General features: G+C 37.1%; 1 protein-coding gene across 1 annotated transcript in view; it reads right to left on the bottom strand.

The window, feature by feature from the left end:
• RP1 (RP1 axonemal microtubule associated) overlaps nt 1-26,701 on the bottom strand; it is a 171,517-nt gene that overhangs the window by 132,487 nt on the left and 12,329 nt on the right. Inside the window, exons 3-16 of the mRNA XM_014881614.2 lie at nt 23,746-23,909; nt 21,641-21,727; nt 18,912-19,044; nt 13,724-13,875; nt 13,094-13,172; nt 12,368-12,443; nt 10,741-10,817; nt 10,623-10,654; nt 10,322-10,451; nt 8,934-9,037; nt 7,022-7,195; nt 6,195-6,407; nt 4,918-5,095; nt 3,169-3,300 (exon numbers count right to left, since the gene is read on the bottom strand). Of these exons, the coding sequence (XP_014737100.2) occupies nt 3,169-3,300; nt 4,918-5,095; nt 6,195-6,407; nt 7,022-7,195; nt 8,934-9,037; nt 10,322-10,451; nt 10,623-10,654; nt 10,741-10,817; nt 12,368-12,443; nt 13,094-13,172; nt 13,724-13,875; nt 18,912-19,044; nt 21,641-21,727; nt 23,746-23,909 (1,731 nt within the window). The remainder of the gene's footprint in view (nt 1-3,168; nt 3,301-4,917; nt 5,096-6,194; nt 6,408-7,021; nt 7,196-8,933; nt 9,038-10,321; nt 10,452-10,622; nt 10,655-10,740; nt 10,818-12,367; nt 12,444-13,093; nt 13,173-13,723; nt 13,876-18,911; nt 19,045-21,640; nt 21,728-23,745; nt 23,910-26,701) is intronic.

Below are 26,701 nucleotides of genomic sequence, written 5' to 3'. Positions count from 1 at the left end.
AAATTTTAAGAAATTCAGGAATGTAGTAGCATGACTTTTACAGCAGTGTGTCTAACAGTAGTAGTATGACTTAGGAATGGTCATAGTGATCTAGAATAGGCATTACTGTCATAATAATGGCTGGTTTTACTGTATTCTTCATCATGACTGAGAGCAAGTTATTCTGAAAGGAAAAAGAAAATCCACACCCCGAAAATAAAGCAAGAGGCAAATATCTAGAGTTTACCTGAATAATAACTTAATTACTTTTGTCTTTCAATGCCTGAAATAACAGAACTATAGCAAAGCAATTGCTTTGGTATGATAAATATTTTTGAGAACTTGACTATAACGTTTTCTGTAACTGTAGTTACTTAACTTCTCACCTGTAACTCTAAAAGCTAGAGTTCCTTCCAGCTATCTAAAACCACAACTTTCTTACAGAAAAGAGATTAAAATGTTCATAAATTGCAAAGGTAGTCAAGAAACATAAGGAATCCCATGCTGCTTCATGTGCTTAGGACAAGAATTCCACACTTGGCCAGTTGCTACCCAAAACAGTTACTGCAACCTCAAACTGCAACCTCTTGGAACAATTATAATGTACAAACAATTCACAGGCTTGAAATGCTTTTTGCCTCATAAATTACTGGCTCTTCTTACAAATGGAAATCGGTAGCATTGATTTGCTACAGGCTAAAAATATTCCAGTCTGAAAAGAGGATTTGATGGTTGCCCTGCATTACTCATGGGATTTTACACACTTCATGACACCATGCTCTAAATCTATTGTGACAAAAATTAATTCTAATAGGCCTGCATGAGAATGATGAAGTCAGAACCTTTCCCACAATTTCACAAAAATAACTTTTTAAAAAATTTACTTACTTATCCTAAACGTAACACAAAAAGAAAATTATCTTGTCTCAGAAGACCATATGACTGAGTGACACTTTTAAAATGAACCATCAGAATAAACAATCTCTGGAGCAAAAATTTGGGCAATAAAGTTGATGTATTTTTATTACACCTGTGTGTATCATCATTTCCAATGTTAACTGAGGTGGAAATGAGATCAGATTTATTTGTATCTTATAAATAAAATAGATTTAAAAATTAATAGCAACTAACAATACTAGACATACAGGAAAAGAACGTGGAGGTTATAGAGAGCATTTCTGAGATGCACGTTGTTAATACCAAACCACAGAGGTGTTCCCAAGGTCACAGGATGCGTTTGTGTCATGGAATCTAATGACATCTGAGCTATTAAGTGGCAGGTGGGACCTGAGAGCATCTCAGTAGGGTGAAAGAAGTTTCTTGAGGAACACTCACACTGCAGTGGGAGAAGTCCCAAATGCTGTTTGTACCGATTTTCAGTTTAATGAATCCTAAAACGATTATTATGTGTAAAAACAGAAACCAAAACACATCTACCAGTTAGCAGAAACAGACATAAAAATGAGGGTCTGGTCAGCCTAAGAGTTGATCTTCTCTGAGTTTGCCTGCTAAGCCTACTGCTGGATTGTATACTCAGTAAAAGTAACACCCTTTCCCAAATATTAACTGGGAGTGAAAAAGAGAAAAAGAGAATTTAATGAATATCAGTTTAAAACTCAAGGCTCACCTGTACATGTCAAAAGACATGTTGAGTGGAAAGTATCTTACTAAAAAATTATCATTTTATTTGAAAGACAGAGTAACTTTGATATTTCTATTCATGTGCCATAAGCAGAATCTATATTTATGAATGCCAGAAAAACTACTTACAAAGTGCTATAGACTCTAAGTAACCAATTTCACGGCAGATATTGCTTCTAAAAAAGGATCCTTTGTGTCCAACCCTAAAAACATCCAGCTTCTTTGAAAACAGGTTTGATGGCTTGTGTATTGTTGCCATGGGTTTCAGACACAGAATATCTGCTGACAGCCCACCACACTTTGGGAAGGCTTTGTGACACAATGATACAAGATGAAGTCTGACAGATTAGAAACTGGGTATCTTGAGCTAAAAATGGAAAAAAATATTGCCAAAAAGAATTAAGTATTTATAGTGATTCTCGCCTATGCTTGGAATTTAACCAGAATACTTTGGTTGAACTGAATTTAATTAAAATCCTGCCTGATACTTCCCATTATACCCTATGAACAAGGATGCTAGATGTGACGTCTTGTTCACATAGCCAAACTTTTCATGTACATTTTAAAACAGTACACATGAGGATCAAGTTCAAAATCAAATCAGCAACCCACCTGAATTATTTGCTACATAAATGCCTTTGAGAATACCTGTAACTGAGTAGGCATGTCCCCATACTGGAAGTTGCAATACAATCTTGTCTTTAAAGCTCTTTCAAAATAACAAATATCTTTCCACCATGTGCATGTGCCTCCATGTGTTGTTTGCAGCTCAGTAATTTCCATTTACCCCACCTGCTTTTTATGGTGATATGACACAATTCAGACTATCAGGGTCTTTGGATACATTGAAATAAGAGATGCAGGAATCAAGCATGATCATCCCTACTCTTTAGGAGATATGTCAGTCCCTGTTTTGTTTAGTTGTCTAGTTCCTTGGTTTGGTTACCAGGATGCTGAATATCCCAAAAATTCTTGTCTTAGACCATTTTTGCAACTTCTCTACCTAATGAGAAAGCATTTTATTCTAGAAAAACACATCTGCTAGACCATGACTCCAGAAGCATGACCAAAAAATTGATTATCTAACTTCTGCCTGGCAAAACATAGGTATAAATCTAGCATGCAATGCATCAAAACCTTCCTCTTTCCTCCAGTGAACCATAAAGCAGAAAACATGAGTGTGAGAGCATAAATGAGAAATATTCCATTCTTTCAGTGAGCTTTAGATAGGGTTCTGCACCATATCAACCTCTTAATTTCCACTGAAATATTCAATCAATAGATTACTAGTTAATTTTTTTAAAAGGAAGTTATTTAGCAAGTTACTCGACCTGCTGATTTTTGCCTTATCAGTAAATCACATTCCAATGCTCCTTTTAGAAAAAGAGTAACTGGCAATGTATTTTATGTAGTGTGTTTGTGTGTGTAATTCAGTAATCTAGAAAAGCCACTCACTGTGCTTCCTGAGGTAAGGAAGGAATCTTCTCTGCAAAGACACAGGACAAACATAAAACATGTACCACAGCTGGTTTGTAAACTGTCACTTACTTGAGGGTGGGGGAGTTGAAGGCCTCTGGGGTACTGGCTCCTGGGCTCTTATTGTTTGAAATTGAGATTCTCTGAAGTCTTTCTTCTCTTGTTTGGGTGCTGCAGATGTTCCCATAGGCTTTTCCCGGCCAACTAAAACAATGAAATGTAAAATCTGTCACTAGCTAGAAGCCATTTGCTTTTTCTTTCTCAGAAGCAAACAACAGATCTCAGAGTTGTTCTACACAATAGACATCAAAATCCTTTCTCCATTGTTAGCAGAATGCTACAAAAAATGGGAAAAAACCTGACATACCAATTAAAGTCCATTCAATGTTTTAAAAATCTAAGCAAAAATTTAACATTGATGTGGGAATGAAATGACTTGTTAAAATGTAGCTTTCTCCATAATAAGCTTCTCCACCCCCAAAATGTTTTCTTCCTTAAGAGAAGGAAGGCTGAAATGAAAATTGCTAGAGGCCATTTGAATAATATAAAGTCAATTGATATTGTTAATGTGAGCATGTCAGACAGACAATATTTATTGCTTGCATAGAAAATATTAGCTCCTTTTTATATTCCTTTTAGTGAGCAACACAGATTTAGAAGCGTTGAAGCCTGTGACAGAGTAATATTTTTGCTTTATTTAATGACACCAGTAAGCACTGCCTTGTTGAGAATTTCTAGTGGAAACACTGCTCTTCCAAAAGGTAATAAAGGAAAATAATTTCTTCATTTCTACAAGGACACAATGATTAAAATATTCCTGTCACCCTACAGCAAACAGGGATAGAACAGTAAGGATGTGTTTAACAGTAACTTTGATAGTGCTTCAATCACAATATACATGGAACAATTAGTAAGAGTGGTAGTAGGTTTTGATATTCCCTTTTTGCTAAGTTTGTTCTGGTTGTTTTTGGAAAAAAATCTGACCAACTTCTCAATTGCAAACTGATGTCCATTTAGCCTTTTTATGAGTTGTTTCATTTCCTGATGTCTGTTGTCAAGTCCACCAGATAAGAATAAATTTCCTGTAGAATAGTGTTTCCTGCAGTTATAATCTAAGTCAGTTGGCTATCTCTGGTAGCCAGTTTTTCACCAAATTAAAAAATGTCTTCTCCTGAAGGGGAAAAGACAATGACAGTAATCCAGAGTGTGCTGAGACCCAGTTTCTGAGTCCTGTTTAGTTGACTAGGCCAGCTCTTTACCGAGGAAACATTTTAACTGCAATAGCTCCCAAATCTGACTATGGCACAGAGGCATAACATAATGAATATGCTGGGCAGGAAGAACAATGTATTTCTCATCACTAAAAAAGAAACTGAACACTGCCAAGTAGGCCTTCTTGAAAGTCTGCTAATTCCCCTATAAAATCGGGAAAAACTGTGGTAGAGTTGGCAGCAAGACATTTCCCAGGCTTCCAAAATCTGTGGCCAGAATGGGGAATATACCCAGGAAGTCAATGCCACCTTTATCTTGTCTCCTGTTTCATTCTCATTTTCAAAAACTTAGCAGTAAAATTTGACATCTACTATATCATCACCATCATTATTATCATTATTATTATTATTATGTCATAAAAAGAAAGTAATTAAGTTAACTGAATATGTAGGAGAAATTAAGTGTGCACACAATAAATTTTTCACTTTTAAAACTACTGAAACACAATGAAAATTGTTTCAATTAATCTTTTACACTTTTGCTTTGAATTTTGTCAGTTAGAAACACTAATTACTAAATAAAGCCATAGGCTATTGAGAATTCACATACATTTGATGACCTGTGGGTAGAAAAAGATATTTCTCTCTCCAGTGTTAACAAGTGGTTTAGTTTGGCCATCTGGCAGAAGACCAACATATATCCCTTTATTTTGCACCGATTCCAGACTCACAGATCCAGTTTCCAAATTCTTCTCAATTCTAAAATGACAGCATTCATCACCCGTGCCCTAAGAAATTGATAACAGACACATGAATTCAACAATTAAATTAATGCAGCTAGAAGACTTTTTAAAAATCTTAATTATTACCACTTTCCAGTAATATTTCAGATTAACTTTACATTCTTCACAACATGCTATATTACTACATACACAGAGACATACTTGTACCTAATCTCTGTTTATTCCTTTATGACCAGAAAGACAAATCACATAAGTTAGGCAAACGAAAGACCAAGTGAAAGCATTCTGATTTATGTTAGGATTTAGGCAAAGGCTAGGATATATTCAAAGGAGTTTCCCACTTAAACAGTTTCCAGAGGATTAAGGAAAATATCTATTCCAGAACACACAGAATATTTCTATACAAATTTTATGCATGGCACAGATTTGCTAATGCTACACAGTATAACATGTATTAAATACATGTAACAGGTTTTTTTCTCAATTTCATAACATTTACAAGTTTAATTTCAAAACCTTTACCCAATGTCACTTTTTATCCAAACCTCTTGATCCATTGGTGAGAGCACTGTTGAAAAATATGATACTTACAAAGCCTATATTCAAAATATGGATCAAATATTTTAATCTCTGAAAGTGTATTGGAGGCAATAAAAAAACTCTCATGGACCTCATATATGAGTACTTAGCTCAATTTCATATTTAATTGTCTTAAACTCCCAAATAAAAATTATGCAAGAATATTTCTCACATAAATGTGAGAAATATTAACTTAGACGAACAGAATCACACTTTGAAAGTCAGGGAAGTATACAGTTACTTACATCTTAGTTATTCTTTAATGGGTTTTATCTTCATCATCTATCTAGCAGTACATAAGTTTTAACCACATCCACATTCTCAATAGTTTAATAATATAATCAGATCTTTACTGATTCAATCAACTGCAAAACTGAAACAACACCTTCTCTTCCTATATTTTTCTACCTTTACTTTGGCAAATGAAGGAAAAGATTTGAAATATTTTAAATCTGAACGAAGTTTTATGTCATTTTTATCCAAGCAAATTAAAAAAGATTCTCTCCTCTCACTGACAATTCACTCAAACTATCTGCAGAGGGAAATACAAACAAGAACTGCTTACTGTTCCATCACACTGGTCATCTTTGATCTTCAGATACATTCTTGGTTTTTTCACACTTTCAAACATGCAGAGTCCAGAGCCGATTTTATGCACCTTCCAGTAGGATTCCTGCTGCTGCTGACCTGCCCCACTGCAGCTCCCATCAGGTCTAAGGGACAGAGCCTGGCAGAAACTTGTGTTGAGCAGAATGATGGCACCATGATGAAACACACCCTTTAAACCAGAAACAAAAAGTCCTCAGTGAACAGCACAGCTTTTCTCCGTACTAACCTTTGATACTGATACTGCTTCTACTGTCTTGTTTTAAGCACTTACTCATGCATGTCCTTGTATAAAAGATAAAAGAGTCAGTCTCGAGAAATTCAAGTATACCTCCAGTCTTTGAATATTTGCTGCTTTCTGTGCAGGCACTAACCAGAGCAGCAGGAATCCTTCCCTGCTCTGCAGCATCCCTACTTTTTTCTTACCCAGCAGCACAGCACAACATCCAGAGAGCAAGGAGAGTGGCAAATTAAGGAACTTGTCTCTTTTCAACAGCACCTCTCGTGTGCTGCTTTTCGAAGGTCTACTAGGAAGTTTAGGGTCTCATCTTTCGTGTGTTACAGCCCACGCTATTTGCATGTACCAGCTGCGGTATTTGCATCGCTGGTCCCGGGAGAGCAGCAAAGGGAACCTTCCTGCTCAAGTGCTGCCTACCTGTTAAACTGTTGTTGAGCTCCACCTCGTGGAAGAGGATCCCTCCTTTAACTCTCAATCCTCTGAAACTCGGTTAGAAATAATCAGCAAATTTTAGAAGAGTTTTCCTAATTTCCCCCTGCCCACCTTACCTTGACGTGCACAACAAATTCTTTGGAAAGCCCAGCATATCCTGTTGTTGCATCAGCTACTTTTCCTTGGAGATTGAAAGCCACAGTGTGACCTGGGTAGCTGGCTGACTCCAGAATGGCACAGCTGTTTGGTTGAAGGTGAACACGGAGCTCACAGCATGCCTTGTCTTTGCTCTAACATAGTCAAAGAAGGAATTATACATTATATGAACTGTATGGCAAAATCCAAACCAGAGAGTATCACAATATAGTTTCTGGGTTGTCTGAGTTACCACAATACTAGCAGTCTACTACAAAAATCTTCCCATTTTTCAGATTTGCAGTCCTAATACTTAACGACTGAATATGTGGACTCTGTGGAATTTGACAGAAACAGTCTGTAAGATGACAAAATCTGGCAATAATATGAAAGATACCTGGATGCCTCAGTTGGGGAGTGTGTCACCGCCTATGAAGATGGAAAGAAGTATAAAACTGACAGACAGGAAATGAACCATGATAACTCTTGGCCACCAGCCCACCTTCTCTTGTCTTTGTGTTTGTCCTCATTCATTCATACTGTTCTCACAGAAAACACTTAAATAATCAGAAGTTTTACATGAAAGAGTAAAGCAACACAGTTTACTCCATGTTTGCCTGTTCAGCTTGGGAGGCTCTGTGATCCCATGGTATAAAATGCATAATTTAATATTTTATCAAAACACTTATCTATACATAATAATACATATTTAAATATTTTAACAACTCATCATCGTTTTAATATTTAAATACAACTAGAATTTTAATCAATGTAAAATGCTAAAAATCCCTCTAATAATTGATAATACTTCTGATTTACATCATCTTAGTACTTTCAATAGTACAAAGAATCAATATTTTTAGGAATTTTTTTTATTTTCAAGGCACTACCTTCTGAAGAAAAAGCTAAAAGAACTATCTATCAGATTCAATATACTTATAAAAGTAAAGGAAGAATTGCATGGACTTTAGAAGTAGTTGTGAAACAAGTGAGTAAATATCTCCTCAAAGTACAAGTATATATTATAAGGCAAACTGCAATTTTGTGTTGCCATTTTGTTCCTCCAATGCCTGAGAGACAGGTATTGTGTCCTACAGGTGTCATAAAACATCAAAGACAGATGGATATTAGGAAAAGGTTCTTCACAAAGAGAGTGCTTGGGCATTGGAACAGCTCTCCAGGGTAGTGGTCACAGCACCAAGCCTGACAGAGCCCAACGAGTGTTTGGACTCTCAGGCCCATGGTGTGGCTCTTGGTGCTGTCCTGTGAAGGGCCAGAAGTCAGATTTCCATCATCTTTGTGGATCCCTTCCAACTCAGGATATTCTCTGATTCTATGATCAGAAGGAACTGAATTCTAGAACTCCATTTACCTACCTGTGTACAGCAAGTGCTGAGGAAGAAAGTAAATAGTAAAACTTTGAAACTGGGCTGAAACAAATCAAAATGCATCAAAATAAGCCCTGGATTATACCAGCTGTCTTACGACTGGCATGTTATTTTAAAAAAAGGAAAAAAAAAAAACAAGGAGAAAGAGGCATTTAAAAACCAAGCAAGAGAATTTTTCCTTATCAAAAAAGAGGATATATTAGGGCATTCCAGGTAGCTTGCCAGTATGTGGCAAACAAATATAAATGACATCTTGGAATGGCCTGGTATATCTGAATCAAAGAAAAGAAATCAATCAAAGAATAAAACGTAAACTGTGAGAAAACAAAGCCCTATCTTTAAATTCACCTATTTATCAGCAATTTCCTGGGTTCAGTTCTGCAATTCTTCACTCCTTATCTGATTGGAAATACAATTATTTATTAGACAGATTTTAAAAACTTTTTTTTTAAACCAGAAAATGACATGTCTTTTTTAAGCAGGAATCAGTAACAGCATTTCCTACCTTTCCTGTTACATGGCCACTGACTAGAGCAAGAGCCAGAGATGGCATCTGATGACTGCTGAATATACATATATTTCTCCTTTTGACATTTGTATCAAAAAGACCTAAGAGTTAAATGAAAAAAAAGTTAGAAATATGAAAATATATTAATTCATATTTGCATTTGATTACAATCGATGGTTTATAATTTCAAAGGGAAAATAATTAATTAAGTGTTTAACTCAACAGTTTGACCTCTCTGATCAATAAATTCTCTCATTTCTTCAGGAAAGGGCATCTAGGGACTACTGTCTATTTTGCTGCCTTGAGGAGAAAAGAGAGGTAATGATAAGGAACAAATTTCTTTTTATCAGCACATACGTTTAAAAAAAAATCCATAAAAGGACCTGAGAACTCCAGCATAATGAACTGGACTCTAGCAGTCAATTTAGATGATAAATAAGAGATGATGTAGAGAACATAAAGCTCTCAGGTAAGGAAAGATAATTCATTTTCTCTATATCCATATTAGAATTTGTAAAGCAAATCTTTCAGCACGGCTCATGGCTTCTCAGATTTTAAATCTGGCCAATTTTCCAAACAATTGACTTTCTTGTAGGTACAAAATTCTGATGAAAGGTAAATTCTTGTCATTTTTATTGTTCCCAGGGACAACAGCAATTTTTTAAGCAACTCTTCTACTAGTCCATTACGTTGCCTTTTTGTAAGATGCAGCTGTCCCTGGAGGAATCCTGTGGTGTCCTGATGCACTCTTTGGTGTGTCCTGAAAGATTCTGTCACATTCAAAAAGATCTGTGTAAGGTCCCTGTGTAAAGTCTCTGGTGTGATGCCAGAAAGACTGAGCAGCTCCATCACTACCAAGGGAATAAAATACATCTACCTAATATGACATGTATTACAGTTAAATGTTACTAATGCAGTAACACAGGAGCAAAGCTGATAAAGGGTGGAACTGGTAGACTGCCATTAAAATCAATTACAAAAATAGAATAAAATGAATTTATACATACATACATATATATGTCTTTTATAAATATATCTATGCATGTACACACATGCATATATGTACTCCTTATTCATGAACTCTACCTAATTTTGAACTTGTTATCTTAGGTGGATCTAGTATCAAAAGACTCCAGCTGTCCTTGCCATGTGAGTTCTGTGGGAGCACCAAACTGCAGATGACAAGAAGTTTTTCTGTTTGGTAAAGGAAAGCCAGCAACAAGACACCATATGAGAATTTGTGTGTGCATGTAAACTAAGCATCTATTTTATATAAGGAAAATGTTTAGGATGATTATCTACCCCTATCCATTTTAGGAATCTCAATATGAAAGCCTTCCTTTCTTGTATGTCTTATGCATGCATCCACACGGAAAATACTTTACCATATTTGTTTTTCTTGTCACCAAGAGCATCAACTCTGCTGTCTGGGTAGAGGCAAATGAAGCCACGGGTGAGCCTGTTGTAAAGTTGAAGTGTAATGCCTTTCTGAAATTTCCACTTTTCTGCAGCCCACTAGTTTTGTAAACAACAAACAGAAAAGACTTATGAGAAGATGATACACAGGAATTTGTCATACAAAGCATTCAACTGACCTGATTTCTCTCAAAGCATAATTTCAATGGTTTAAATTGAAATATAAAGCTATACTCTTATTTAAATTGAAATAAAAAGCCAAACCCTTACAGTTTTTTCTCTCTTGAGTTCCAGCTCTTGTCCTGTGCAGATAAAAACAGTGTAATTAATTTAAAAAGATCCTTCATTCCCTTTGAGACAGTTTTCTTCCCCAGTAATTTTCACTTACGTTTTGGAAATGTGCTGGCATCTGTTACAGGTAGTTCTCTAGCAATATTCCCGTCATCCTGTCCCTGGTCCAGCCACCTAAGAACCAGAACCTCTTTCAGTAATAACCTTGATTGGCAACTGCCAAAGTATGCATGGCACTTGGATACTGATACTTGCTGTCCTATGCATTAAAGTCTCAAGGCTGACAAACAGCAATACAAAAATCCAGCTTTAGTAAAAAGAGATTAACATTGGTTAAAAAATTTTGGTTTTATTATTTTTCTTGGTGAAACATAAGTAAATGCTTTCCTGGACTGAGGTACAAGGGCCTAACCCAATTATTACAAATCAGAGAACTCATATTCATCCCAGATCAATAATGAATTGTGCCGTGGCTGTGATTTTGTTCTTCCTGTCTGCAGGAAGGCTACAGCAAGGTGCAAATCATTCTATGCCATGAAAATCCCTATACAAGGAAGCAAATCCGACTTTGGCAACACTTTCACCTATTTCATGTCTGAACTATACTTTCACAATGTCTTTGTACACATCTACTTATGTAAGTTAAGTCTAACTCCATTTGAGCCAAAAGCATTCACACACTCAGAGCAAGATAGCAAGCACGGCATGAAGCTCTAACAATAACTAGCACATACACTGTATTTTTCTGCCTGAAATGGATTTGAACTCTCCCTAAATTATGTATGAAGCCAGCATTATAGATCTCTTCATAGCAGTTCATCTCATCTAGAATACAGACTCAAAATTAGGTCAGGCAAGGATGAGGTGCTGTTCTGATAGGCAGAAAGCCCTTACTCACACATAAATCAGTTTCAGTGTGCACATCTCTCACTCTGGGCTGTCTCAGGCAGTTATTTATTCACTCAGAAAAGTGAGAGGAGGAAATAGAATTGGGGTGCCACTGGCAAGCTGCAGCTAGACTCTTACGTGACTGGACTTTACCATTCCTAATATTTGCACTGATATTTATTGATTAAAATTTTTCCTCAAGGTGTTGAGAATTAATCGGGCATAGATAAAACTGTAAATGAGTTATAGAACAGAAGATTCAGAGCAGCAGCATCTGCAGGGGGAAAGGCAGGGAAGTTAGGATTGCTTCAAATTACGTTGCAGCTCAGTGACAGGCTGCAAAGTAAATGAGTAAAGGAGATGTGGTCAGGCAGCTGCATTTGTGATTGCCATTTCACAGGATCTTAAAGTCTGATCCTGAGCTCACTGAACCCCACATTAATCTCCATACTAACTTCAGTATTTCAGGAATAGTTTGCCAGGAAGACAGCAAGCCACTCTTCTGAAAAGCCTTGCATCGCATGACATGGAAGAACGGATGAACCTGCTGGTATCTGATACAAGGTGTTGGATACAGGAAATGTGTAACAAAAGCCTATCTTAAACAGTTCAAAAGGTGCAAGAATGGAAAGTTCCCACACATAACTTTTTATTGCTTTTTCCTTAGTTCAAAGGCCAGATGTTTGACCAGATACAACTCTTAGATCTGTAAAAAGAATCAGACCATCTCAACTCTCATCTTAGGAAGCACATATTTCCCCTTACAGGACATTTCAGGAGAAAAACTTGTAGTTACAAATTTATTAAAAGTCTAACCCAAATCAAACATAACCAACCTGTGACAAAGAAAAGTATAATCCAAATCTGTTACAGGATCCTTGATTACAACTTTGTCCAGAAACCATCCATTTCCTTAGGGGAAAAAAAAAAAAAGGCATTGTTCACGAGAGAAAAATTGAGGCAGTTAATTCTGCTAGACTTCCTATAGTTTTCTCTCTTCTAGTGGAACTGCAAAATCTGCAGTTCCTCTGGCAGGTTGCAAGTGTCACAGCTGCCCTCAGGGCTGGAGAGAGGACAGTACCTGCTCTAAGTACTCTAGAGCTTCCTTATAGGCCTGTCAGCTGCTGGCCTGGCTACATCCCTCCTTCCTTTAACATTGCTGTCATATGAGAATTATTCATTTTGCGAATCAAAATATCAACAAAATTAGATAGCAGCTTATGATGGCTCAAAATAATTTGCTATGCTTACAGTATTTAGGCTCTAGAGTTTGAAAAATAGGACTTGTAACTGCAAGCATTTTAAATTTCACCATTAATTTGAAGTCTAATGACAAGATAGTGTCACAAAAATCTTCAATTGCATATTTACAGTGCAACTGATAATGCTAATCCATCTTAAATTATACTAGTACATTTTAACTTTAATACAAGACACAATTAATCTCTTAACATGCAAACATTCCCCCACTTCACAGTTTTTATAGGGATTAGTAAACAATTACTATCAGATGCTGTCCTTAACATAATGGTTGAGAGTAGAGCAAAGGTGAGATTTCTGACCTGATCCAAGCCCATTATGTCCTATAATAATCTTGTACAAACATCCAAGGTGCACAGCTTCAACAGCAAAGATGTCAATCTGTAATCAACCAAAAACATTTCAGAAAAATCTACAAAGCGTAGCACTCTTCAGCCACAAAACTGTGAAGACTTATAAACCCTTATAACTCTTTTGTCAAAATCATAATTTGAAATGTTATCTGAAACAGCAAGCAGTAGATGTAAGCCTGATCACTTTGCTAATGGGAGTAGTGCCATCCAAATGAATGGGATTGGAGACAGGAAAGAAAAACCTCTTAAAAGCATCAATGGCTAAACACAAATTACAGCAGATTTCAACATTAGAAATGCAGATATAAAATGAAATTTAATTTCCTCTTTGCTTATTAAATCAAATTTTTAGATGAATGAAAACCAAAAGTGCACAGCTTACCTATTTTATAAATGAAAATTCTCACTTTCAAAAGCACAGGTATAACTTTAGAAAGTATTTGGAACTTAATTAGGAAATTTTGGGAAGCCACTGGAATGTAGTAATTATCTCTTTTCTAACTGTACCTTTCTTGGTATCACCACCCACCCGAGAGAGAAAAGCCAGACAAAGATATCAAAAAATGCCCTTTCACTTACTTGTCCTTTTAAAAATTTCTTGGATTTCTGTGACCTGAGCAGCTGTCTTGATCCTGTATCACCTCTTTCTCCATAGACAGAAATATAGACATCAGCCTCAGTTCCAGCGTTCCACAGGTCTCCTGTTGTCACATGCACTTTGTAGACAGTCACTGACAATAGAAGATGACAACTTTTCATATCACAAGCACTATTATAGTTACAAGAACATCTAGCTGGCTGGAGAGTCCAAATATATCTGTGCCAAGGACAGGGTATAAAACTTTACAAATCCTATTCGATAAAATAAAATACAAACTTGTTTTTATGATTTTTTTTATGGTTGTTACATTTATTGTTGTGTCTCAGGCTGTGATTTATGAGGAATGCAATCAGAAGTTAATTTTAAATGCCCAGTAGTATATCTTGGTCCTGCAGCATAATTTAAAATCATCATAAACTGAAAAGTAAATAATGTAAATACAAGATTAGTGTCATCATAAGTGGTGAGATCAAAACTGTAAAAAGGAATAGGAGCCATTAATATTTTGAATGCACTGGTTAACCAAATAGACTAAAGTCTAGTATCATTGTTTTAGTTTTCTAGGACCTCAAAACTCAGAAAACTGCATTGTTTTATTATTTTAGCAATTCGTGCTACAGGACAGAACCATAGAATGGTTTGGTTTGGAAGACACCTTTAAAGTCCATCTAGTCCAACTCCTGCCATGATCATGGACATCCTCAGTTACATCAGGTTGCTCAGAGCCATGTTCAAACTAACTTTGAATGTTTCCAAGGTAGATAACCTCTCTGTAATCTATATGGAAATTCTTTAAAGGATATAAATTTAAGAGGGAACAACTAAGATTTAAATTCAATAAATCGTTTATTTAATAAGAATGGATATTGCAAGTATAACTAAATTTGAGTTAAAATATAATGAAGCTAAAGACTATGTTGCATAAAAAATCTACCAATATAAAACTGTGGTCCTTAAAATGCAGATGTAGGAACTCCATAAAATTCAGTATTAAGATAAAACATGCAATCATAGTCTTCAGTATTAACATGGGAAAGGCAAAATTTATGCCAACATACACTAATAATATTTTGTTAGACCAAGTGAGGTACAGAGAGAATGAAAGTGGAAGAAAAATCCTCATTTTCTGGCACACAAGTTCTTCTTCCAAGGGTAGTCTGTGTGCTTCTCTGTCTTGCAAGCAGAAAAGAGTTTCTGAACCACTGGGTCCGAAACAACATCAACATTATCATCATTCAATTGTCAGTTTCTATTTGAAACATGTTATGAAGCTTGGCTGTAATTCTCTGAAGGAGGTTGCTTCCAGATCTCACTCTTCTGATGGCCAAACACTTTTATTTAACAAGCACTGAAGATTTATTCACCATCAGTCCATATCTGCAATTATGCTAGGTGGCTGGTCAGTGTTACGATTTTTCTTTTTTCATTATTGTTTCCCATTTATTTACATTATATTTTTTGTGCTTGTTACTAAACAAGCTTCTTTAAAGAATTCGATTAGGATAACAGTAACAACTTGGCTAAAACACTAAACAGCCTGCTCAGGTTATTTTAACGTGCCCACACAGTACACTAATTGTAGTTTCCTTCTGGCATGAGAGCTAGCTCATTTTTAAATCAGAGCCTCTGAACTCCTCTGAAATATGTGGCAAAGGCCAGCCACATTTAACACAGAGAAGCTTTTGACATTCTTTAGTTAGCAGCATAATCAGGCACTATCTTTCCCAGTGTATGCCTGTCTCAATACTCAAAATAGTTTTCAGTTAGCAACTGCTAATTCATACTTCATTTTACCCATATAATTTCACATGTCACCACCTGATCTATCTACTTGCCAAATTTTTTCTTTGCAGCACCCTCATGAACACATGTCCCATAAACACACCACTGAAGTGGGAGAGAATTAATTTCTCTAGTCCAACAATTAATTCCATGAATAGGACCACAACAATCCTCTACTGCAACAATTTCTCCCTTCAATAACTACCTACTTTCCAATTCCTGCAAGAAGAAAAGCAAAGGTCCACCAGTCACCAACACTGTGCAAGCCTGATTTATTCAGAGGATATAATTAATGTCATAAACCATGAGCAGGCAGGGACAAAAATAGGATGGTAAAGGATAAAAAGTCAAATGAACTCTGCTCAGTCCTCCAGCATTAGAGCAACAAAGTCTCTGTGTAACACTTCTTAACAGTTTAATTCCCATGTTTTTGCTTTGAATAAAAATGTTAAATCAGAGAGTATTTCAGCCTCTTTTTATTCAGAAATTGGTTTTAAAGTGCCTCTCATCATCTCTCTTTCACATTGATAACAGAACAGTGAAGGGGTCTGGATTCAAACTATCTTCTCTGAAGTAAAAAGCTGTGTCCCTTTTCACTGTCTCATGCAGAAATATAACTCTGGTGAAAAACCACAGAGGCCGTCTTTCAATTACTAAATCAGAGATGAAATTTCCTTCTCCAAAGCCTTCTGCATGACCCTTTTTACACTGAAGCTGGCAGAAATGCACAGAAGCTCTTTTCTTCCTCTCTTGTGTGAGAGAGAAATTGTTAACTACAAAATGTAGATTGAGAGGTTGGATGTAAGTGTGCCTTTGTGCTTTTCATGCACGAAGATTACTTGATAATAAAAATCTTTCATTGTATCTTCATTTCAGAAACAAGGAAACCTGCTACTCAGAAAGAGCCCAGAAATTTGGATGTTCAGAGAATGACAGACTTTTCTGTGTTGGAAGGGACCCACAGGGATCATTGAGTACAGTCCTTGAGAGAACGGCCCATATAGGGATTGAATCCACAACCTTGGCATTCTTAACACCCTGTGCTAACCAGCTGAAGTCATTGAGATCTGCATCTTGGAATATTTAAACATGAGAATATTTGAGGAAGAACAGATACTGCAAATAGGAGCATAGAGCATATCCCATGTAAATTATCATCAATTAGTGCTTATTTAAAGGGGTGAAGAGGTGTTTGACTTTTATACCAGTGTGTTTGTATACAGACAACATTAGTCTCCTGGCCAAAGAGATCAAACCTGTGAGGAAGCAGGCTGAGTGCCTGTCCTGGGGTACAACGCAAAAATGTGTATTCTATCACCGTCTGTTGAAATGTGGGAGGGGTGGTGATCCTTATCTCTGTGGGAGATATCCTCTGCTGTTGTGCCATCTGATAAGATCAGAGGGATGAGCATCGTTGTCTTTCACAACCCATCCTTCCTCCAGAAGATATATTCCGTTAATGGGCCATTAAGTCCTATTGTGTGACTGATAAGATTACATCATCCCATTGGGAGATGCCCCAACCAGGGGCAGGAGCCAAGCCTTTCCTACCTAGATAAAAAACTGGGGTTTGGGACCCGAGGGCAGACCTTTCTACTGGATCCCAGAGGAAAGTCGGACCTTTTTCCACATCATCGCTGGATCTTCGGAGGAAAACTGCACCTTCTACAGGAGCACTGCTTCAACTGAACAACATCTGTCATCCAGGAGGATGCAGCCACCATTTATAGGGACTGCTACCAACACCCTGACTGACAGGGTGTCAGGTTGTATTCTGACTTTGGTGGTGGTTTTTCTTTTGTATTATTGCATGTATTTTATTTTTTCTCTTTTCTCCTATTAAATTGTATTACTGACTTGGAGTCTCGCACTGGTTTTACTTTCAAACCAACACAGTGCCTCTGAGGCTTCTCATGTCATGAAGATCATGAGCACCCAAGATCAAAAATCATAATGGTTAATGTGGATGGGCCTTTCTCTAGAGCATTTTATGAGCCATTGACAGCTGCTAAGTACTGGAGGAAAATTCTCCCATTATTCTTTTTCTCTTAAAGCATACTTTTGAGGCACAAACCTCTTTTTTTCTGATCTTCTTCTCAGGCTCTTAATCTCAGAGCTCAGTCATCACAGAGAAGTGTAAATATAACTCCAGACCACCCACCTCTTTATTAAAAGAGTAACTGTCCCAAGGTATGTTTTCCCATATGGGCCATTTTCTGGAGTTCTGCCCCTCGATTTTATTTGTTTATTTGTATATTCTCTTCCTCTAGCCTGCACTCCCAGTATCTGTTACCACTGAAATACCTGTTACAATTTCAACTTCGCAAGATCAACGCAAGGGACCATAGGCACACCACAAAGCACTGATAAATGGTTAAACATTCTGAAAAAGGGTTTCCATAGTTTTTAGAGAACTTAGAATGGAAGTTTCTCTCATCCCATTATTTTTTTCCTCTGGAGCTGATATAATTTTTGTGGGGACGAGAAGAGGACATGTCCCAGGTGGATCGTGTTCAAGTGAAGTCCTAGCACAAGTAATAGCAGTGGTGTTATGGCTTTTCCCTCTCTAGCATCACACCCTAATAGGATGGGAATCTGCCACAGCATTCTTGATCCTTCACCCACGTCTCTCCCAGGACACACTGATCTTGCTAAACCCTTGTAATTTTCTTAGTTTTCCAGAAAAAGACAATGCCAGTTGGAGAGAAGGGAAGAATAGCACAGACTTTCCACCTCCTTTCCATTAATCAAGCAGAGGGATCATATAGCAAAATCAGGGACTGGTGTGGTAGAGCAGGGCACTAAAACAGTGCAACCACAGCAACACCCAATAATTTTCATATCCTTTGGAATCATTCATCTTTAGAATTACCATCTTTCTGTGAATAATGGAGATTTTAACACTTACAGCCTCCTGAAACATTTATTCTGAAAGTTTTATTCCACATCCAAAAATTAAAAGTATTCTGCAAGTCTGAACCACTTTCCAGAAAGAGACTGAAACAGGAGCTGCAATAATAACACTGGAGTTACAATCCCCAGTTCTTGAAAACAGAGTTCGTGATCTGACTCATATGCTGGCTTCATGGTGGTTATGTCTGATATGTCTTTATTATTGCCTTTATTTTAAACCAAAAACAAGCACTGAAGGTCTTACCAAAGAAGGAATCCACTTAAAGAATGTGTGAAATTCAAAGCATTAAAGATTCTCTCATTTCTTTTCCAGTGCTTTTTACCTGAGTATGCACAGTAACAACAGGGAAACAAAGCAGAAAAAGTGTTGTGGAAGCCAAAAAGTAATAGAGGGCCTGATGAAAAACAATTACCTCACCTCTATCAGCATCAGTCTGGGGTCTGACTTTGCTGATGTGGTATGGTGCTTACCTGGAAGAATAGGCTGACCCTGCTGTATAACAGGAAGCTCCACACATATTTCCCCATCAGCCTGGTCCCTGGCCAGCCATCGATGTGCAGGGAAAGAGAACTGCTCCCCTGAGAAAAGGTTCAGCAACTGCACCTAAATAGCACCAAAAATTCCAATTTAACTTGCTGATCTCAGATCAGATAGAACACGACATGACACATGTGGGCTGCTGTTGAAATCTGTGCAGGTAGAGCTTTGTGGATGACCTCAAAACCATGGGTTTGGAGCATTTCTTCTTCCTGGATCCAACTGCCCAAATCTGACTTTTCACTCAGTCATATTTGAAAGCTCAGGGCAGAGTAACTCAAGTGCAACTGAGAAACAGGTTTTGTCAGTTCAGAAGCACCTCCAAGCTCCTCCTCCTGTTTTTCCAGCTAGGACATCCATGGGGGCTGGCACTAGGTGGCATGGCTTACCAAAGACGGAACTTCCCACTGGGAAGCTTGTCAATGCTTGTATCTCTATTCCTTGTACTTTTATCAGAACAGGAATTAAAGGGACAGGTTTCGATTCTTCAACACTCCTTGTGACATAAATAAACCATGAAAGTGCTAGCCCCAACTCTACTTGAGGTCTACACAATACCCTACATTACTTTCTCCCATGCCCAGCTTCAAGCATGTAGCAGCAAAAGGACCATTGCCCACCAGCTAAAGGAGGAAAAGAGGTTATTTTGTACTTCAAAGTATTTCTTAGCAAGCACTTCAGAGGCTGCTGTATGTTCTAATACTCCTTGATTATGCTAATTTATACCCCTATCTACACTAGATTTTGGATCAACAGAGAGAAGGAAAGACACTCCTACTTGTAGTTTCACTCTATGCTTTGCAGAATCTAATCTCTTTAATTTGAATATTAAACAACCTCAGAATTACTGGAAACATTTTTATCTCTTTTGCTGCTTGAATATTAAACTTTAAAGACAAAGATTCATCTTCTCTGAAAAACCTGGCACACCTTAGCTTGTCAACATCTGCTGATGAAGCCTAAAAGGGAAATTTGGATTAGTAAAGCAGCACCTTCATGGACATTTCCTGGTCTGATATCATCTCAGTACAGATCAGTACAGAAATCATGGGACACTGACGGAGGACTAGTGTGTCTAACTATCAGAAAAGCTCTGCAGATGTAGAACACAATCTTTTAATTTTAGTTCTTCCTGAAGAAAATGTAGGTTCCCCAAGAAACAGTGATGCTAAGTGTCTGTAGGTTGTTCCTCTTGTGTGAAGTCTAGAAATCAATGGCTGTATTCCTTTGTCTCTGAACCATAAAAAAAACTCCCTGTAGAGTTTGAATATATTGCCTTTTTTTTCCTTTCCTTAGACTTTCTGCCCAAAGTTGCAAAGAGGGAATGACCTGGCCCTGTCTGATGAGCCACTCCCTAAAAATTGTATCTGACCGACTGAGATTCCATAAAGAGACAATTAAAATTTATAAATAAATAACTAATGGAACACACTGAAGTGTTAGGGTTTTTTAAATTTACTGTTGATTTCAATTAATAAATCCTAGGTGGAAAAAAGGGTAATAATAACTTTTAATTTTTCTCTTTCCTTTTATTTTTTGTCAGACTTCCTCAGTCTCTCATTTTAATGGTCTGTGGTTTAATGGCCACAAAACTCAGAACAATTGGAAAAAGAATACTTAGGTTTTATAATCAGGAATTCATCACCTGAATTGAAAGAGATATAATCCCTATAATTCTACCATGAAACCTCTTAGCATGATAATACATGGTATTTCAGTGTAGACATGAACTGTCTAGAGGCATGAACTTCCCAGATCTGAGTCTTCCTTCTGAGTCACAGGCCCAGGTAAAAACAAGCAGCAAACAGCCACAGATTTTGAGCACTGATCAATGAATATTTGACTTTAGTGGGCACTTTGCATTAGATAGATCTAGATATGCCATGAAATATAATTTCAACATTGAGTTCGACAGCAGCTTCTAATGTTCTTCATAAACTGCAGTCTTTTAACTGAAATATAAGAAACTCTGGCACAAAAATGGGTGGGTTTCAGACATGCATAGCATATAATTGGCACACACAGTATCACATCAAATATTAGGATAAAAATCAGATCCTTTAATTTCTAGTCCAGAAACCTACATACTGTGCTTCCCAATCAAATCTTGAAACGCAACTAGCTCATTCTCTTTGCTTTATTATATTTGCTTAACCTGCATATTTTTTACATAAGGAGGAAAAAGGACCTCTTACTGTCTTTTTCTTGTCAGGCACACACAACTAGAAACATTTGTAATGTTGCAATGCAATGCAATGGTGCTGTGCAAAGGGACCCATAGGCATCAGCCACAGATTTGGGGAGGACTTGGCTAGACTGGATTCACTGACTTTATTGGTACAAACAAACTCTAGGCACTTTGCAGCATACAAAGACCTGTAGAAAACTCAGACTATAGCAGCTAAGTCTAGCAGTCTTCCTTGCTGCCAGCCACACATTTTTAAAGAAACATAATGTATTAAATTGCAAGCAGCCAACACAGACATCATAAGCTGCTTTAATTCCACACAAAAACATTCCTTCATAAGTAATCCCTTAAATGAAGGTGAAGGCATTTGATGAGGCTAATATAATCCCCGGGATTTTTTTCTTACTTATATTTTAAATCCACTGCCATAGTGACTGCTTTTGGACAGATAAAATTCTTTCTCACTGCTTTTACCTCTTTGCAGTGCCAGGCAGGGGAGCTTCCTGCATTTGTATGTCCTATACGTATTTTGTAGAGATGTCCTATGTTCCTAGTATTGATCTGTAAAAGAAACACAACTAATGAAACACAGAACATTTGTTAAAAAGAAGACATGCAGCAGAAATTAATTTAGTAGCTGTAAGGTGAGACTTTTGATTCGAGGAATTAAATATTCTGACATTTCCTTCCCAGCTTCTTTTACTTCAGAAAATCCTTAGACATTTGGATCTTCTAAAAGACAAGCCTGAAAAATCCCACTGGCCTGACAATCCCATCTAAATGTCTTCAGGAAGTTCCTGTAGTAATTCCTGGCTGAATATTTGCCTAAGTGGGAGATGAAAAGAGACCATCTGTATGACTAAAAAGCAAAGGTATCTTGACCCTAAAACTTATCTCCGTTTAGCATCTATACTAGTGATCTTTTCCAAAATTATTTTTGCCTCCCATATACCTCTGAGTTTCTCCCTACCCCTCCAGGAGTCTATGCCTTACAATTTTTTGGAAACAATTGTGGTCAGCTTTGATGCTTCTTTTTTACAAATAATTTCAATTAAATCAAGTTTAAAAGCTGTATTTGAAAGATTAGCTCTTGAGCAAGCTGAATGAATATGTCCAGTACAGATAACAGGGCACTGAGGGAATAACGTTGTGTGAAGGTTATTCAAACAACCTTACTATGAACTTAAGTGTAGAAATAGAAAGCTTATCTTCAAGGAACTGGAAGTACACCATCAGTCTTCCTTCCTCACTGTATAATTTATTTTGTTATAATGTAGGCTTGATTTTCTCTCCTTCTGCTGTTTTCTGTTAACTTAATTTTCATATTTTCATTGACATTGTATGGAGGGTGTGAATTGAGTTCCCTGTATCATAAATTTCTCTGAACTCAGTGTTATAAAAGATAAAGAGACAGAGCAGCGAAGACAGACCACAGTTATTTGCAAATACAGGGCACTCAGAGGCCCTTTTCTCTTTCTATCATTTCAGAGTAGGCTCTCCTTGATTGTTTTCAGTGCTATGGATAGTTGCCTAACAGGGAAATCCTTGATCTCAAACAATGGGATTGTCCTCCATATTTTGCATTCAAAAGTCATTGTAGGTGAAATTAATTTCAGTAATTACAACAGGAAACAGCCAACATCCATTGTGAACAAAGTCTTTTAATCTGTCAGGACTTGCTTACTTGTTGAATTCACTCCCTTCAGCCTGGCTGGTTTTGTTCTCACAGATGAAGAATGACTATCAGGGGTGCTGGATTCATCTGAGAAGCTCCATAGGCTGAAAAGGGATAAGAACTGCACTTCCTGCAACCCAAACATCTGTGGGGTAATTGTGGAAAAGGTGAGCTCTTCATTAATGCTGCCATCAAACGCCTTTTCTCAGAAGGAGAGTTGCTATGCTGGATACTGGTGATGGAAGCACCTGCTTGTCAAATGGCCCTACAGCAGACACCTGTAGACAACCCCTGACAATCCTATACGCACACTCAAGCTATGCAGATCTTGATAACGGACCTAGTTTGGCTCACCTAAATCACCATGTTATAAGACTGATTGAGGAAGAATTTGTTTGTGTAACTGGAAGCAGAAGCAGTTTCAGATAGATTTATTACAGGTATAAAATTTGCCACTATTTCAATAAAGCAGCAGGTGTTCAACAAAGTTAAAATTTTACTCCATATCCTAATTCTTCACTTCCTCATTTAATTTTTAGTATTGCAGCCCTGTTTCAAATTTGCAAACTAAAAAAACTATAATTTATTATATAATAAATATATAATATATTATATATATTATATATAATATTATATTTATTATATATTTCTTGGTGTTTTCTTGGCCACAATGCAATTAAAACACTAGTTCTTCTTCAACAATAGACAATAAACCTGTTGAATCAAATAATCTTTGGATAAGTGAGTGGGAAAGGATATTAAATTTAGCTCTACATTTAAGTCTTGTTTCTTATTTCTAAATATGTGTAACATACAAAAAACTGCCTTTTATCACATAGGGTTTGAAATGTCATGCGATCTGGCAGGAAGCAAGAAGGCAACACCATGAATATATATTACTTACTGTGAAGATGTCTTCATTGCCGCTCTGAAATAATTTTCCCTTCTCTCCATCAAGAAAAATAGGACCTGAACAGCCACGATCCCCATACAGTGTAATATAAACCTTTGAGCTTGTTCCTGCAGATGGCACATCACTGGTGAGGACTGACACGTTCCATTTCCTAGCTATCAAAACATAAAAAGGCTCACTGAATTACTTAAAGTCATGATTCTTAAATAAATGCATTTCAGTAATCAAAATTCTAAATAATAGTGTGCCAATGAATACAGAAATATGTGTTTCACAAAATTACAGCAGGCAAATATTGAGTTTGCTGTATTGGGCATGTCAAGAAATGTCAAGTTGCATTCATATCTTTTATTCTAAATGTCCTATATGACCCAGTCAAATTTGAATGAACCTAGATCACCTTTCAAACACAGTTTTGAAATATTGTATTAAATATGAGGTTTTCTTTACTTAGGATATATCAGCTCTGCTCAATGCAGTACTGTGTAATGACAGCCTTGACATTCATAACTTTAAATATTAGGGACTCTGAAAGCAAATAAGCTCTGCTGAAAAGAACTGTTTAAGAAAGGATCTGTATCTCTGCAAAGGTGTGATTGGCTACACAGGGGTAGCAGCTTGTTTGGAGTCCACTGAAGGTTTAGCAGCACAGGAAGGACTTTGATCTGTTGAAGAAAATCCAGAGGGAGCCAACAAGTTGATCAGAGGGTTGAAGAACCTCTGCTAGGAGGAAAGGCTGAGAGAATCAAGTTTACTCAGCCTGGAAAAGACAAAACTTTGGGGTGTCCTTCCAGTAACTGAAGGGCGCCTACAGGAAAGATAGAGAGGGACAGGAAAAGGTACAATGGCTTCAAAGTGAAAGAGAACAGGTTTAGATTAGATATTAGGGAAAAATTCTTCACTGTGAGGGTGGTGAGGCACTGGAATATGTTGACCAGAGAATCTGTGGATGCCTCATCTCTGGAAGTGCTCAAGACCATGTTGGATGGAGTTCTGGTCTAAGTGAAAGACGTCCCTGATCAGGGGACACCAGGGGTGTTGGAACTAGATGAGTCTTAAGGCCCCTTGTAACCCAAACCATTCAAATTCAGTGGAAGCTAAGTACCAATGGCATAGAATTAAAGGAAATGGTATCACTGGATTTTATCAATTCCAGAATTGTCATAGCTGGAACATATTTAACTGAAAGTATAAGTAAAAAAAACAGCTGTGAGATCTGAGGAAGAGAACTGATAGAAACACATTTACTAGCAACAGAGCAGTGTGAGCCTCCTCAAAAGTTGCTTTTCCCACAGCTGAAATTAGCTGATGATTGAATTCCTTGTTTTGCTTTGCTTGTGTGTGCATCTTTTGCTTTACCTATTAAACTTTATCTCAACCCATGAGTCTTCTCTCTTTAATAGTGATGCATTGATCTGACATCCTTAAGATTTAAGAGAAATATGCCTTATGCTTTTCAGAGAGTATAATCATGATGATTAGAGGAAATGGAGAAAATATTTATATAGGAGAAAAACCTGAGAAAATGTCTGATTTTGTTGATAGATACCAAGGAGGATAACGACTTTTCTAAGTAAATTACAGTGATGGCTTTGAGACACATGTATATAAACTAACCATGAGAAGGCTGAGGAAGTAAACTAGAAAACATTCAAGACAGACACCAGAGGCAGGACTCGTGCTCTAGAACATGTGTCTGGTGGAAGCTGTAATGACTACAGAGAAAAAGATTTAAAATGAGATTTAGTAATTAAATGGAATTACCTACCTAATTGTGTAGTTTCCCTCTAGTAAGCAGTTAAACTAAATAAACTGAGAGTTCCCAGGACTGTCATCTATGTGTTATGTTGGCTATTTCTTTTTAAATTATGGCAAGACAAAAACTGAGTTCTTTCCAGATGTATGGCATGCTCTCTATAAACCCTAGAATGCTTGCTGAATGCTTTTCTATCCTATTAAAGTATCTCATACTACTCCTCATGGTGTTTTTGCCTCTGTCAATCAGTATGTTGCTCTAGCATTGCGAAGTTCTCTCTTCAGCCTTCTCCAGTCTTAACTATGAAAATAATTTTGTTTCATTTGTGCATCTCAGACATCTAATATTTTCTATCATTGCTTCAAGTTGCACCAGGGAGGGTTTAGATTGGATTTTAGATTGGATGATAGGAAAAATTACTTCACTGAAAGGGTCACCAAGCATTGGAGGCTGTCCAGGGAAGCGAGTGAATTGCCAGCCTTGAAGGTATTTAAAGGATGTGTAGATATGGCACCTAGGGACATGGTTTAATGGAGGACTTTGAAATTCTGGGTTGATGGTAGTACCTAGAGATCTTTTCTGACCTAAATGATTCCATGATTCTCTGATCTCCCCTGTACTACTAATGAATACATAAACCTTATGACAGTATGGTACATTTCACTGTCAACCTTTTGTCCTGCTATGAGGTGACTATTTTATTCCTTCTCTTTCAGCTAAGGTACAGAAAACAAAACCAAGTCTTTCAGTTAATATTCATTAACCTCTTGCTGTGGTCTCTGCTAATTGTAACCTGAGGGAGTACTTCACATCTCATGTTTTGAGTGCTTAGTTTGCTCAATAACTCTCAGTAATAAGGATCTGATTAAAGGTTCCTGAACCTTGATCTGGAAACACTGAGGTGTTGTGAATGCAGCACAGAGTGCTGTGAATCCAGCAGAAAGACCGTGAGTGATGGAGACATATAGCTGTTAATTTGCCTGTAATTTAAACATTATTTACAGCACAGAATGCTATATGACATTCAGATGGATTCTAGTAATTTTGAGTTGCATTTTTTAAACAAAGGTTTTATTTCTGTATCAACACATAAAGGGATGAAAAAATACCATTGAGACATTGGAGCAATTCTAAAACATGTGAAGGAGGACACCACAAGAAGTGGAGATGGACAGGAGAACATCAGAAACA

This window comes from Sturnus vulgaris, chromosome 1, assembly GCF_052056855.1.
Source record: "Sturnus vulgaris isolate bStuVul1 chromosome 1, bStuVul1.hap1, whole genome shotgun sequence".
NCBI lineage: Eukaryota > Metazoa > Chordata > Aves > Passeriformes > Sturnidae > Sturnus > Sturnus vulgaris.
Note: the sequence above shows the minus strand (reverse complement) of the source record. Positions and strands in the feature narration are given on the sequence as shown.